This window comes from Ambystoma mexicanum, chromosome 2q, assembly GCF_040938575.1.
Source record: "Ambystoma mexicanum isolate Mex_15411 chromosome 2q, UKY_AmexF1_1, whole genome shotgun sequence".
In the NCBI taxonomy this organism is placed as follows: Eukaryota; Metazoa; Chordata; class Amphibia; order Caudata; family Ambystomatidae; genus Ambystoma; species Ambystoma mexicanum.
The window spans coordinates 880,551,458-880,564,877 of record NC_090924.1 but is presented as its reverse complement, the minus strand read 5'-3'; the positions used below and the strand labels follow the sequence as shown (position 1 = coordinate 880,564,877).

General features: G+C 43.8%; 1 protein-coding gene across 5 annotated transcripts in view; it reads left to right on the top strand.

Moving 5' to 3' along the window:
* The window catches only part of APBB1IP (amyloid beta precursor protein binding family B member 1 interacting protein), a 1,612,974-nt gene that overhangs the window by 806,967 nt on the left and 792,587 nt on the right, over positions 1-13,420 (top strand). For all 5 annotated transcript variants that reach the window (XM_069648143.1, XM_069648145.1, XM_069648144.1 and 2 more), the window contains one exon: positions 4,891-5,050. In XM_069648143.1, coding sequence (XP_069504244.1) covers positions 4,891-5,050 — 160 coding nt within the window. The remainder of the gene's footprint in view (positions 1-4,890; positions 5,051-13,420) is intronic.

The window sequence follows — 13,420 nt, the reverse complement described above, 5'->3', positions numbered from 1 at the left end:
GACAGCGGGCCTGCTGTACTGTGCCTTCTAAGCATGGAAGACAGACACAGAGTTCAAGTTAACTCGGGCCTATTATGCGCAGCCCATTGAGCAGCCGCTCTCATATGCTTTCCTTTAGTCTTAAGTTTATTGCAGTTTAACAAATGTTTTAGGTGAAACTGCAGTTGATACCATACATCAAAAAGCAGAGATGTACTGTACACGGATGCTATTTAATTATTTACTGTACCTGGGGAGTGGGACATGAGGCTTTTTGTGTTTATTTTGCCCCACCCCATCTTCCTTAGTCCATAGTTTTGTGGTCTTGTCCCTGTTGTCCTCTGCTAGGGCCTTTCTGTCTTTCATCATGGAGACCTAATAAATTAAATAACACTCCGATTTAAATAAACTTTTTCACAAGGAGTTGCTATGTGGTGCGTTCTCTGCCCAAAACTAGGATTTAAAGGCACAGAGAGTGGGTTTAGGTGGGAATACTGTAATCACGCTTTGGAAACAAAACTATGAGCCAACTCTTGCCAGGGTGTATTCAACAAAGTGGGAGGAGGCTTGAAAGGAGGCAGAGGGGCAGAGAAGCATCCTGCATTAAACCTCCTGGTTATTGTGTCTGAAGAAGCATTTCCTTTCAATGCTGCTACTCAAGTGCTTGAGGATGTGTATTTTATTACATAATAGAAAGACCTATTTCAAGCTTTGTGCAGACTATATTTTCCTTCTGTTTGCCAATGTCTATAACTGAGCCTACTCACTTTTTCTGTCTGTTGACAAAAACTCTATAACTGGAACAGGCGGCAAGATGCAAGGCACTTGACAAGGGAGGCAACAGTCACCCACTTAACCAGCATTGTATGAATGTGTGATTTTTCAACTGAGATGAGACGTAGGCAGATGGAGTGCAGTTTTGCAACACATTCTATAGTATGGAAGATGTATGCATTAGAGTCCTTTGCCGCAAAACATTATGCCATTTAAGAATACATTTGTAGGATGAGATGCTTTCTCTGTAGCATGTATGTCTCCAGTGTGTGCATTTCTTCTGAGCCAACAAGACAAGTGCTATACCTGATCAGAGTGCACAGTCATCCTCACTAATCTGCAGCATGGTCTAGGGGCACAGTAACAAGGTGACATGTAGTTTCCTATGTGGCATTATGTTGGGTGAATTTCCTTATCATTGCAGTGATAAGTGTGGGAGTGACTTTATCTTTAGGTTTATTTATTTACTAGGATCTCGTTTCAATAGGCACTATGGCTCAAAGCAAAACGTCTATTTGCCCTTTGTGTGTTCTCTCTTGTAAAGGCCATGTTAATTATGTTATAACGCAAGCGAGAGATGTTAGATTTCTGTGCTTTCTTTCAGCATAGACATATCTTGTTAAGTCACCTTATTCTATGACAGCAAAGCACATTTTTTGTCACCATTATCTATAATTATTTTACCATAGTAAATAGGCTTAATGAGCTATCATAAAGCCTTGAGACTGTTGCCAATTCTTTCATTAGAGAACATGAAATTCATTTTGAAAAACAGAAATGCTTGCTTATCACGCACATTTGATAGTTCTTTCTAAGTTAATAGCCAGCCGAGCAAGCAGGAATATGCAACGATGATCAGAAATACTATGATTTACCTTTGATACCCTAATATTCTTTAGGTTACTACCTTTTGCTTCCCAGCTTGACCATTGACAGAGAACATTATGGCGCTGAGTCACTGCAGCTGCCAGACTAACCTGTTGCACGGGAGTCTGGTGAAAGGTCTTTACCCTCTGATAGTTGAATATGGCGTGTTTGAAGTATGGATGCTGTATCAGCAGCAGGCCGTAGTGCCCAGCTCTACCAGGACACAAAGGCTACTCTTGTACCCATTTTGCCAATCTCATCTGAGTGGCTCGTGTCAGAATAGGCTTGTTGAAGAGCCAACGTGCAGAAGTTTGAATGGCTCCTCACGTTTCTGTGCCATGTGGTCAACACTGAGGTTTCTTTTTCCAGGGCATCTTAGTCAAGCAACCGTCAGCTGTTTCACAATACCTTCCACCACTAGAGGAGTGGGCAGGGTGGCATGTTGCAGGTACTCATTGAGCCAGAGTAAGGGTGGTGCTGGTACTCATATATCTGGGCAGGATGCTACAGGTAGTCACAGCATTGCTATGGCAAGGTGCTGGACTGGCTTGGTACAGCCAACCTGGACATGCTTTCTTACAGTGGCATAGCATTTGTTACTGTCAAATCCAACAGGAGTAAGTTGTCTTATGGTAATACTGGCATCCGCCTGCATATAGCCTGAATGTACATGTATGGGCACAGCCTTCCCCACTTGGAATTTAGGAAGACTACATGTCCCAGAATTCCAAGCAAAAACAGCACTGGATGGCTTTCTTGCACATGGCCATGGGAAACTTTAGGGCTCTTCTCTGAAAGATGGTATTAATGTGGGCCTTGAAGTACAATATTTCAATTTGTATACCAAGTGCAGCATGAAAGGTATGTGTTCAAGTGCCTAAGCGAGGGGCTCAATCTGACACACTGCCTAGGGTAGCAAAATTCCTTGCAGCAGCTCTGATTACAGGTATGTTGGGGCTCTAAACTGATTGAGACCGAGTGCTTCCTATGACACATCTGCTGTGATGGATACCGAGTGATGCCTAGTTTACTGGTGACACAGTGTTTTTTGTGACATGCAGTTATGTATCTGCCGTGAGTGTGGCATATTGATTTCTAGATGATGTTGATATGTGGGCACATCAGCAGTGATTTGCACAGTCTGCATTCTGGAAACTGTGTTCCTGTATGGGCAGACATACTTCAATTCAGTTCATTATAGAATGTGTAGTTCTTTGGGAGTACATGTGAGACTTCCATTGTAGTTGTGTGGAGGGGATGCCTTGTGTGGTCCTTTGCTCTGTGTGGGGTACAGTTCATTTTGGGTCTTGTAGTCCTGTGGGGTTTCTGTACTGAAAAAAGGAGTGTGGTTTCTGACATACAATGGGACTACATGGCCATTCGATGCAACGAGCTGGTCTCTGATAAACTCTACCTACAAAATAATCTATAGGTGAGATATGGTAGCAAAGCTGTGCACTTGAAAAATTAAATAGGCAATTGAGGTCAGCACCTAGGCATGTGAAGCTTCAAGTGGCATGTGATTGTCATGCATGACCATATGAGGTTGTGCCTGGGTGTATGAGGCTCTACCAGTGTATATGTGATTCTATGATGGCTGAAAATGGCATACTATGGTCATACATAGACATATGAGGCTGCACCTCCGTGTGTTGGCAAAACCTTTGCAAGTGAGCCTGTACATAGGCATTTGAAATTCATAGAAGGCATATCAGTGCACTCTAGGTGTATGATGGTGCTACCTAGGTATATGATGTTTTTTCTGGGGCGTGCGGTTGCACCTAGACATATGACTGCCGCAACAGAGCGTGTAAGTCTGTACTGGCTATTTGGGGCTTTAGATGGACATATGAGATTGCGCGTAGCCTAAACTAAAGTCCGAGTAAGACTTATGGGCGTTGTCAGTGTTTGTTTGAACAGTCCTACAATCCATTTGCGGGTCAAAGGCATTATTGCACTTATGTATGTCTTTACCCCTCCAAGCAATGCAGTGTGTGAATGAGGTGGGGTGGAAGGAGCTGATGGAGGCCGGCCATCATATGTTTGTGCATGTTGCAAATGCATGTACCAATGATTTGCAGTTGTGTACATCATTAGTAAAGCTCTCTCTACGTTCACGTAAAAAATCTAAAAATAATTGTGAAAAATGAAATGTATAATCACATTAAAAGCATGCACAACCTAATTAAAATTATTTCAGTCTGTGTGAATATACATTTAAAGCAATTCCCTTTTAATGCACGGACCCACCTAAGCACCTAACCAGTCCGTATGTTGCATGCCATACATGTTAGGTAAATAGAAACAGATGAGGATAGCTAGTACTTATCGTCTGGAACAAAATGTATATTTGTAAAGCTAAAATACCACCATGTACCGATACTAGGGGCGTTTCTATGTCACGGCTGCATTCTATATGGAACCCCCAGAGGCATAAACATCCACAACACAGAAGGAGGCCCCAGTGGTGAACTTTTAGGGCTTGGAATGTCGCGGCTCATTTCGGCTTGCTGCCCACTCCTGCTGCACCTTTCCCCGCCCAGCAGCACACGCAGAGAGGGGATCGCCTTACACACAGAGTCGGGCGGGATCAGAAAAACACGAGACGGCTGGCAGGAGAAGTGTTTAGTCTTCCATGTTAAATAAAGTAACACATATTGACAAGGTTTAGACTTTCATGAGGGAGGCCTGCGGCCCCGCGTTAATAAGAAAGGTGAAAGGGTTGGCATTAATCAAGCCTGCGTTGTTGCTGATGCTAATGGGGCTGATGGCAGTAATATTTGGACCAGATTTCTATAATAGTTCATCCCGTGTGTGCCCCCCTGGCCTGGGGGATTGTGGTCGGGATAATGGGCAGGTCCCCTGGGCTCCCGAGCTTATTTCCATGTGTAGAAATGTTAACATATACACTGCTACAAGGGAAACCAACACTACGGGGGGTTTGGCTATCTTAAGGGTACTTATTCCTGATAGGCCTTGACAGCTGACTTAACTGAGCATTTCTCTAAGGCAGCCTAATTGTGGCAGAACCATAATAAAGGGATAGCATGGCAATTGAAACATGGATTGGGTCTTTCCTTTCGGGTGCACGTGTTTGCACCCCTTATTATAATGTTGCTGAAGGTTATATTTATTCAACCAGAATCCACACATGATGGTTGATTGCTATACAGTATGTTTAAAAAAAGTTCTAGCATTAAGGATAGTATTATCATAGGTCGTAATACTATTTAAAATATGTGATTCTGTTTTTTTGTGTTTTTTTTGCAGCTGGTTGTTAAGGTGCACATGAATGACAGCAGTACTAAAACCCTGATGGTGGATGAACGGCAAACAGTCCGTGACGTGCTGGACAATCTCTTCGAAAAAACCCACTGCGACTGCACCGTGGAGTGGTGTTTATATGAAGTGTATGCAGACCTCCAAGTTGGTAAGTGCCACTAAACTGGCTGCCTGTACTACGCGTGCATTGCACACACATCATCAGTGGAGTAACGTTGCTGTACATGTTGGGGGGACATCTAAATGAAAGGGGCCCCTACCAAACGAGTGGGGCAAAATGGTGCACCACAAAAGTTGGCCGGGACAAACACCCTTGTTCCCCCTAAAATTATGCCCATGCATGTCATGTTGTGACGTAAAGTACACAGGAGCGGGGATAAGAACGGAGGGTCGCAGGGGAGCCCTTGTAAAGCGGAGGAGCAAGCGGGAAGAACAGAGCACGTTACTTAACCTGAGAGCCACCATGATGATGGCAGCACACGGCACTCATTAAAGAAAAAACTCTGCCATCTCCTCTCAATGCTGGCGGTCTTAAAATACGTATATCGTCAGTGGACTGACTGAGCAGATGACACTGCTTGGGTTTTCAGATCTCAAACTCCTGCAAAGTGGATTGTATGCAGGATTTCAATTCCACAGCTTCTGGGGATTGAGTTGAAGTCACCCACACTCCTGCATGACCTTACAGTGTTCTTCCATAGAGCTTCCAGCAGGCAGGGGTTTCTAGAGGTACACAGACTACTTTTTACAAAACCTTCCTCTTTCTTCTCAGCCTCCAAGGCTTCTCAGATAGACATTCACAGGCTGAGGGGTCCAAAAGCAGGCAAGTCAGACAGAAGGACTCAATCCCTGGTCTTTGATGATATAGACAAATCTCTGGAGCTCAACACCTTCTCTTGTTCCTGGATAGTGAACATGCTGCAAGCTTTGTATCCCCCAGCATAATCATATGTCCCAAACAGGGTTTGTGGATTTGGTTAGGTTTCAAGTCCCTTCTCTGCTAATTCTCCAATGCCTGGATATTTGTCACTCTCATTTTTAGTTTGTGCTATTATGCGCTGTTAAAGCTCCACCGATAAGTCGAACTATCACAGTAGAGTACTGCTAGGATAGAAAGATAGATACATACTTTTTTTCGGTTTCATACCATTTACAAACAGAATAAAATACAATGCAAAATACACTATTAAACCATGCTAAAAAACAATCATGTTAACATATGCAATACAAACTATTATGATCAAAACTAGTAAAATGAGGGTAATGTTTTCTTCCCATACGCTTAAAAGAGGCAGTGATGTACTCACAAAAATCATTAACAAAGCATACATCAACACAAGACAAAATGCATTGCATCAAGAACGGACCTGATATTATTAACAATAAAATGTCTTCTCAACCATTGCCGTCTCAAATCTAAAAGTCTTTTAGAGATAAATCAAAAAAGAGTTAAATCCTCTACAGCCCCACTACCGTAAGTACAAAGCATAGTATTAAATTGCCACAGCATCCGGGCCCTAAATGGTAAAACGTTCAATCTCATCATAGCCATGATACGTCTATGAACCGGTGAGCCAATATTGCTCACCGAGAAATTCTCATAGTGAATACGACCTGCCAGCATTGGGTGTCCCAAGGAACAGAGATTTTTCATGCTATTCATAACGAGATCACATTCTGCATTTCCTGCTTTCATTTTCAGCTGTTGTTTAGTAATCAAGCACCCCCCGCCCCCTCAGCGGTATATGCAATATGAGGAGGGATACAAAGCTTGTAGGTGTTGTTTAGTTATTTACCCACCTATTGACTGCCCATGGCCATGTTAATCCCTATGGCTGTTCCCAACCGCTTCGTCCCGCCCAAAACATATCCTCTGAGGATTTCTTTGAGCTAGGTTTATGAAGCCTTATGATCACACTTTGTGCTCGAAGAGCCAGCCAGTGTTTTTTAAAGCAGTCTTCCGAAAAGGAATTACTTAACTGGAGCTGTAAAGGCACTACTGGTTTAATAACAATGTCTTAGCTAGGTCTGCCTTCAGCCGCTCAAATGTATTTTTTTTAATTTATATACAAGGAACAATGCTCTTTTGATCACAAAAGAACATACAATAGTTAAGAAACCAGATTTGACGGGAAGCAGTGAGCTTCTTACAATGAGGTGTGTTTGAGTGACATTCTGACTAGGTTGTGGAGGGGAGTAAGTGTAACAGTCACCGAGACAATACATAGGTGGACATACATAGGTTAAGGACAATCAACATTGGACATTTTTAAGTGCAGGTAGGTGGTACAACCAGCTGTGTTAGGGATGCAACCGTGATAGGTGAAGTGCTAGAGTGGAGGCAGAGGAAGTGAGGGGCAGAGACAGATTAGAGGCCAGGACATTTTTTTAGCTAGCAGTCAGATGAGAGGTAGGTTAAGAGGGTAACATTTAGGCAATGTGGTAGGCTTTTTTAGTTTGGTTTTCAACAAATCAGTGTGGACTGTTTCTCAGACATCAACGGAAAGAGTATTCCATGCAAGTGGAGCAAGAAGCGAGAAAGAGCAGAAGCGAGAGGAAACACAGGGAGGGTAAGGAGCCACAAGGGTAGTCGAGGAGGCAGAGCAAAGATTACGAGAAAGCCTGTAGAGTTGGATAGAGGAGGATCGATACGATAGTGCCTCATCGTGGATAGATTTGTGAACCAGGAGAAGAAATGTATATCTGTCCCTTTTTTGCAACGTCTGCCATACAGCCTGGTGACAGTATGAGGAAATAGGCAAAAGTGAGGGAGTTCAAAGAGAGTCCTGGCAGCGAACGTAATAATCTGGTTGAGAGGATCGAAAACATAGCTGTGGACACCAAAGAGGATGCTTGCCCAGTAAGTAGTCCAGTTTAGAGAAGAAAAGAGTGGTTAAGAGATGATTGGCGGTGTTGAAAGGAAGGAGATGCCTGATCTTCATAATATTTAGGAGGTTGAGGCGAGCCGCCATTGCAGTTTTGGAGATGAAAGTAGCAGTGGCCAGCCCAGTTTAAGAGGAGAGCCACCTTAAAGAAGAGAGGAAGGAAACCAAAAGACACAGGGGGAGGAAGGGAGGAAGAGGAGGGGCTAGCAGAGCCCAGGGAGAAGCTACGTAGAGGGCAATAAAGGAGGTTGCGCTATACACTGACTCCCGTGTATCTTTGTACACCATGCCCCCTCAGGGCCTGTGCACACATGGGTGAAGGTTGACACCTTACCGTGGTCCAAATGAGGGCTACAACACTTGCCCAGTAAGTAGTCCAGTTTAGAGAAGAAAAGAGTGGTTAAGAGATGATTGGCGATGTTGAAAGGAAGGAGGTGCCTGATCTTCATAATATTTAGGAGGTTGAGGAGAGCCGCCATTGCAGTTTTGGAGATGAAAGTAGAGAGCTGAATAGGGGAGAGTGTCAGGTGGGAACTGGATAGACAGAGGAAGCGATGAGAGAGAGCATTTAGCAGGGCAGAAGAGCACCTCTGTTTTGGTAGTGTTTAACATCAAAGAGTCTGAAGCCTTCCAACAGTTGGGAATTTAGATAGAGAGTTCAGGAAAATAGAGGAAGATTTATAATCACTACGTGTGTCCTTCAATGAAGTCCTGCTTAAACCGAGCATTAACAACACCAGCAATTAAGACTTGTTTGTAAGTATTGGGCATTTGCCAGGCACTGCTATTATATGCCCAGGTACTCACACCATATTGCAGCTATTACTAATCAATGGCATGCTCTCTGGGAACTTGCCAGTTCCCAGTGACAACTCCCACGTAGATTGCCTTCCTTTTTTGTTCTCTTCTGGGCACATCGTAATAGCTATGAAGACCTCCCTCACTCAGGCTTTAGCAGGGGTTATGAACCTACACCCTTACTGCGCTTCGGCATTTAACTTGGTCTTCGGGGGCCCATAACACATAGTACAGCCCTCGGGCAGTGCCTATAAGCTTAAGTGCAACATAGACACATCATTTACTGTCCAAAACATCTTATATTGGCTAGCAACGATATCACAATTGCAGCATCATCAATTGCTACCATTGCTCTCCACAACCAGAGCTAACATTACCAAACATTGTTTTATGCCTATCCCCACAACTCACACAAGGAGCATTCTTACCCAAATCCCATCACCGCCACAGGCCCATCTCTGCCAGGAAGGTGATCTCTACATAAGCTCCATACCGAGGCCTAGCCCTTTCAAGAGGCCTATTCACAGCCCATGCTTGGTCTGGGAATCAGTCCAATCACTAACATTGCCTATCCCCCCCTTCAATATCCATCCCTCCCCCACAGCCAATTACTGCTCTGAGGCCATTCCTGTTCTGGGTCCAGAGGCCCATTTCTGCTCTGAGTGCATCCCTATGGCTAGACCAATCACAGCTCGAGACTCATCCCCAACTCAATGCGCCTTCCCACTCTGAGGCCCATTCTCATTCTACTGCAATCCCCTGCCAGAGGCCCATCCCTGTGCGTCACTAGACTTGCAACTAAGGAACTATGCAAAATGCTGGATCATCTAAACCCTTTAATGGAAATCCAATCTTGCAACTTTGCTACGCTTGATCACTGTAACAGAAAATGTCTATTTGTTCACTTTTCTGTGTGTTGCATCTTAAAGAATGGCATACCCCTAAATCACATCATATAAAGCACTGTACATGGTTAACTATCAGCAATGGATATAGCACATTGTGCTCCAAGTGACAAGTGATGCACAAAGAGAGCAGAACATGCGTTGTCTATAATGTCGTTTGGAAACACACTGTGAAATTAACCCTGTTGTTAATAGGTGGACAACTACAATTTTGTGAGCCATTTCATCCATGTGGAGATGTCGGTAACACATATTATCTGCCCAAACCTGAGTAATGGGCCTGAGGTGAAGCTGAGGGGGCATGACAAGGGATATGAGTGATAACACCTGCTACAGCCCTCTCTCTCAGGACTGCAATGCCATTATAATATGGCTAAATCATGAAAACTGGTTAGAACTGGTTAGAAACAAATAGAAACAGTTGGAGAAGGATGGGAAGGTGCTCAACACACTGGCGTGGGCGTTCTCTTGGGCATTCTCTTGGTGGAATGTTGGTTAAGGGAGACACTGAGCTTTGAAGTGGAAACATGTGAGAGAAACCTTGAGCTTTGGAACATTGTTTAAGAACATCATCTAAAATGGCCTACCAACATACCAATGTTATAGTTAAGAAACATAAGCCTAGGGAAGCACACCACCTCCGCTACCACAACACCAGAGCTGTAGGGGAAAGAACAAAATCAGTACCAGGAAGTTGAGTAGCCCGGGTTCTAGGGGTCTTGCCGGTGGTGCTAGAACTATCTGGCAGCTGTGTATATCCATGAAAATAGGCACTTCGCATAACCTGAATATTGCTATTGCAATCATAAGAATAGGGTTGTTCCTTGCAATTCCAAATGGCTTCAAGAAGTTTGCATGAACATCTCACCTTGGCCTCTTGCCTCATGATGTACTCATTGATTCTGTCCCATGTGTTTCAGAACTTGTTAATGATGGACGGTCACCAATGACCTTCACCGTGGTGCCACACCACTCTGCAGTATTCCTGCGACCTTCTAGGCAGCCATGGTCTGCCAGGCAAGAGTCACTCACCCTCAAATAAATGATTGCACATATGAGTGCATCTCACAGGCACGTTTTATACCGCACTGTCTGGTGGCCTCTCCAGAGTACCTAACAGTCCGAAATTCTCAAGCTGGAGTTGCAGCCTGAAACATGTGCACATTTGTTATTACATGGGAGTAGCCAATCCAGTCCTTTTTTACTAACATTTTGCTTTAATATACTTTGCTCTAATTTGCTGCTAATGCTTCAGTAGTTGTGTTCCTTATTTTGTAAGCACGAAGAGCACTTGAATAGGAGCAATGTTTGATCCGCACCTGACTGACATGTTACCCCTGCTACATACATTCCTATCAGCTATGTTGAGTGCTGATTAGACAAGACGGGCATATGGTCCTAGTTTATGGGCAGGGATGGATTTAAACCCGAACATAAATCCCAACCAAGGGCATCCAAGGGGACAAAGTACCAAAGCAGTGTGTGAACATGCCTATTCATGTTAATGTTGGCTTTGCTTTTTCGTGTAGACGAAGTCCTACCATTATGAAAACTAGAATCCGGCGACAGAGTGCAGCAGCTACAATCTGATCTGCAGTGTTTTTAGAAACTTTACAATCACAAACGTGCTGGTAGTTGTCAGGATGCCCCCAATGTAGCTACCCACTCATCTCCACAACATTGCATGAATCAGGAACACACAGTAAGTGCATGGAACAAAATTGATGCCAGGTTAAAAAAGATCAACAAGGCTGCAGCCTTATTTTTATGTACAAGCAACATAGATCAGATTGCCCCCGACACCAAGACGGTGGACATTAATGGTGGTAACACAGTAGCGAAGTACTAAAGGCATCTCCCCTGCTGACCATCCGTGCCAGCTCCTTGAACTGTAATGAGAGGTGGCAGGTGTTTCCTATCAACTAAAGCATTGGGCAGCAGTCTCCACACTACGGGCAGGCAAGCTGTCCTCTTCAGGGGGCCCAGGTGGTCTATCTTGCCTGGGTATTGCAACTTTGATTGATACCGTCTGGTATGTGCTCCTTTTAGGGTGCTAAGTAGTGACAACATGGATGGAGGCAGGTTGGGGATTGATGACAGTCAGCACCGACCATGTATGTCACCTTTGAAGCCCTCTATGCGAAAAGCTCTCTAGGTACCTTTTGATTAAACTGCACATTTGTGAATATGTCCGCATCAGAGGCGTAGCCAGGATTGCCTAGCAAATGGGGCCTGAAACCTATGTAGTTGGGCCCACTGCACTGACAAAAATATCTGTGAAGGCCCACACAGCGCTTCTGAGCGGTCATTTACAGATTTTGTGTGGGCCTTGCCCCTCATGCCCTACCCTGTCTACGCCTCTGGTCCGCATGATAAAGGTCATCACAGCAGCAGCACAACGTAGCACAGTCAGCATCATATGTAGAAAAAGGAGGCGGACTGGATCTCCTTCTGCCACCTACCTCCACCTACATCCCTGCCACTTGCTGGACCGGATATCCAGACTATGAAGAGGACAGTAGTGTGATAGCAGCAAGGAATGACAGCCATTCTGTAAACTGTCTGCGGATCCGCTGCCATATTAGAAGCATAGGCCCAGCATACACAATAACCCAGCAGAGTCTCAAAGGCTGCCCCATCCCAAACCCCTTGCCCCATCCCTTGAAAGTGGGGGCAATGCAGGAGTGTCTTGTGAGTCCTGTGGCCAGAAAACGTGGCCCACATCACCCTACTTGATTCTCCCGAAAGCATAGAACAATATTGACATTAGGGTGCAAAATCCTTGCTTTCGCCAACTGCTACTGGGTGGCACTGCATCCCCCACAGTCCCTTGCGGTTTGCCTTTTAAAAAGTTGCAGACAAAAACCTGAAACAGCCAGCGTGGGTGCAGTAGCCTAACTTGGGGGCCACTGGCAATAAAATGCAGTTGAAAGATGTCATAAGCACTGGTGAATGGATTATTGGTGTGAGAGCTGCTAGTGTCTCTGCAGGTGATGCCTAGGTGTCTCTTTCCTACCTCTTTCCAGGTGGGGCGGCCTCCCATCCCCTGTTTCCCCAACCCTGTGTATGCCTCCCTGTCTTTCTTCCTCTGTAGCAGTATGGCTAAAAAGAACCTCAAAAACGGAATCTAGCTTTCTATCTATCTACCTAACTATATGTCTTTCTATCCATCTCACATCACACATAATGCATTAGATATGAGACATTAGATGTATACATAATACATTACACATTACACATATTTACTATAAGAGTTCTTATGTTCTGCATTTGGGAGCTATGTGCATATTTTGCACATACAGGATGTCTGTCCTATTTTAAGTAACAGTTGAATGTTTACATGTGACATTACACATAAGTGTTCTGTAAATTCATCTGCTGCTTTTTTTGTGATAGTGCACATTACAAGTCTTCTGATAATTTGTTTGCTCATTATTGTTTGCAATATTACACATTACAAGTGTTTAGCATATGTGTATGCTTGTGCTTATGTTTCTAACTAACTGCCTATCTATGGGTATATTTGTCTTTAGGACTATCTATCTCCCCATCTAGTTATCTATCTATGGGCTCATTTATCTAGAGGCACATCTATCTTGTAGTCTATCTATATACTGGCCTATCTATATATGGACCTATGATACTTTGAGCATGTCTATTATCAATTTAAATAGCTATCTATCTTTGCATCTATTTATCTCTAATTACACATTAAACGTTACACATCACACAACAGACATAACACACTGCACCTTACACATATTCACTACAATAGATCTTAGATTTTGCAATAGTAGTCTATATGCATTTCTTTGTGCAAAAAAAACAATGTTTAGGAAACTGTTGTACGTTCCTGTATGGCATAACCTATTTTGAGTGTTCCACTTATTTGTTTGAAGGTGCTTGATAGCTATGTATTTGCCTATTTAT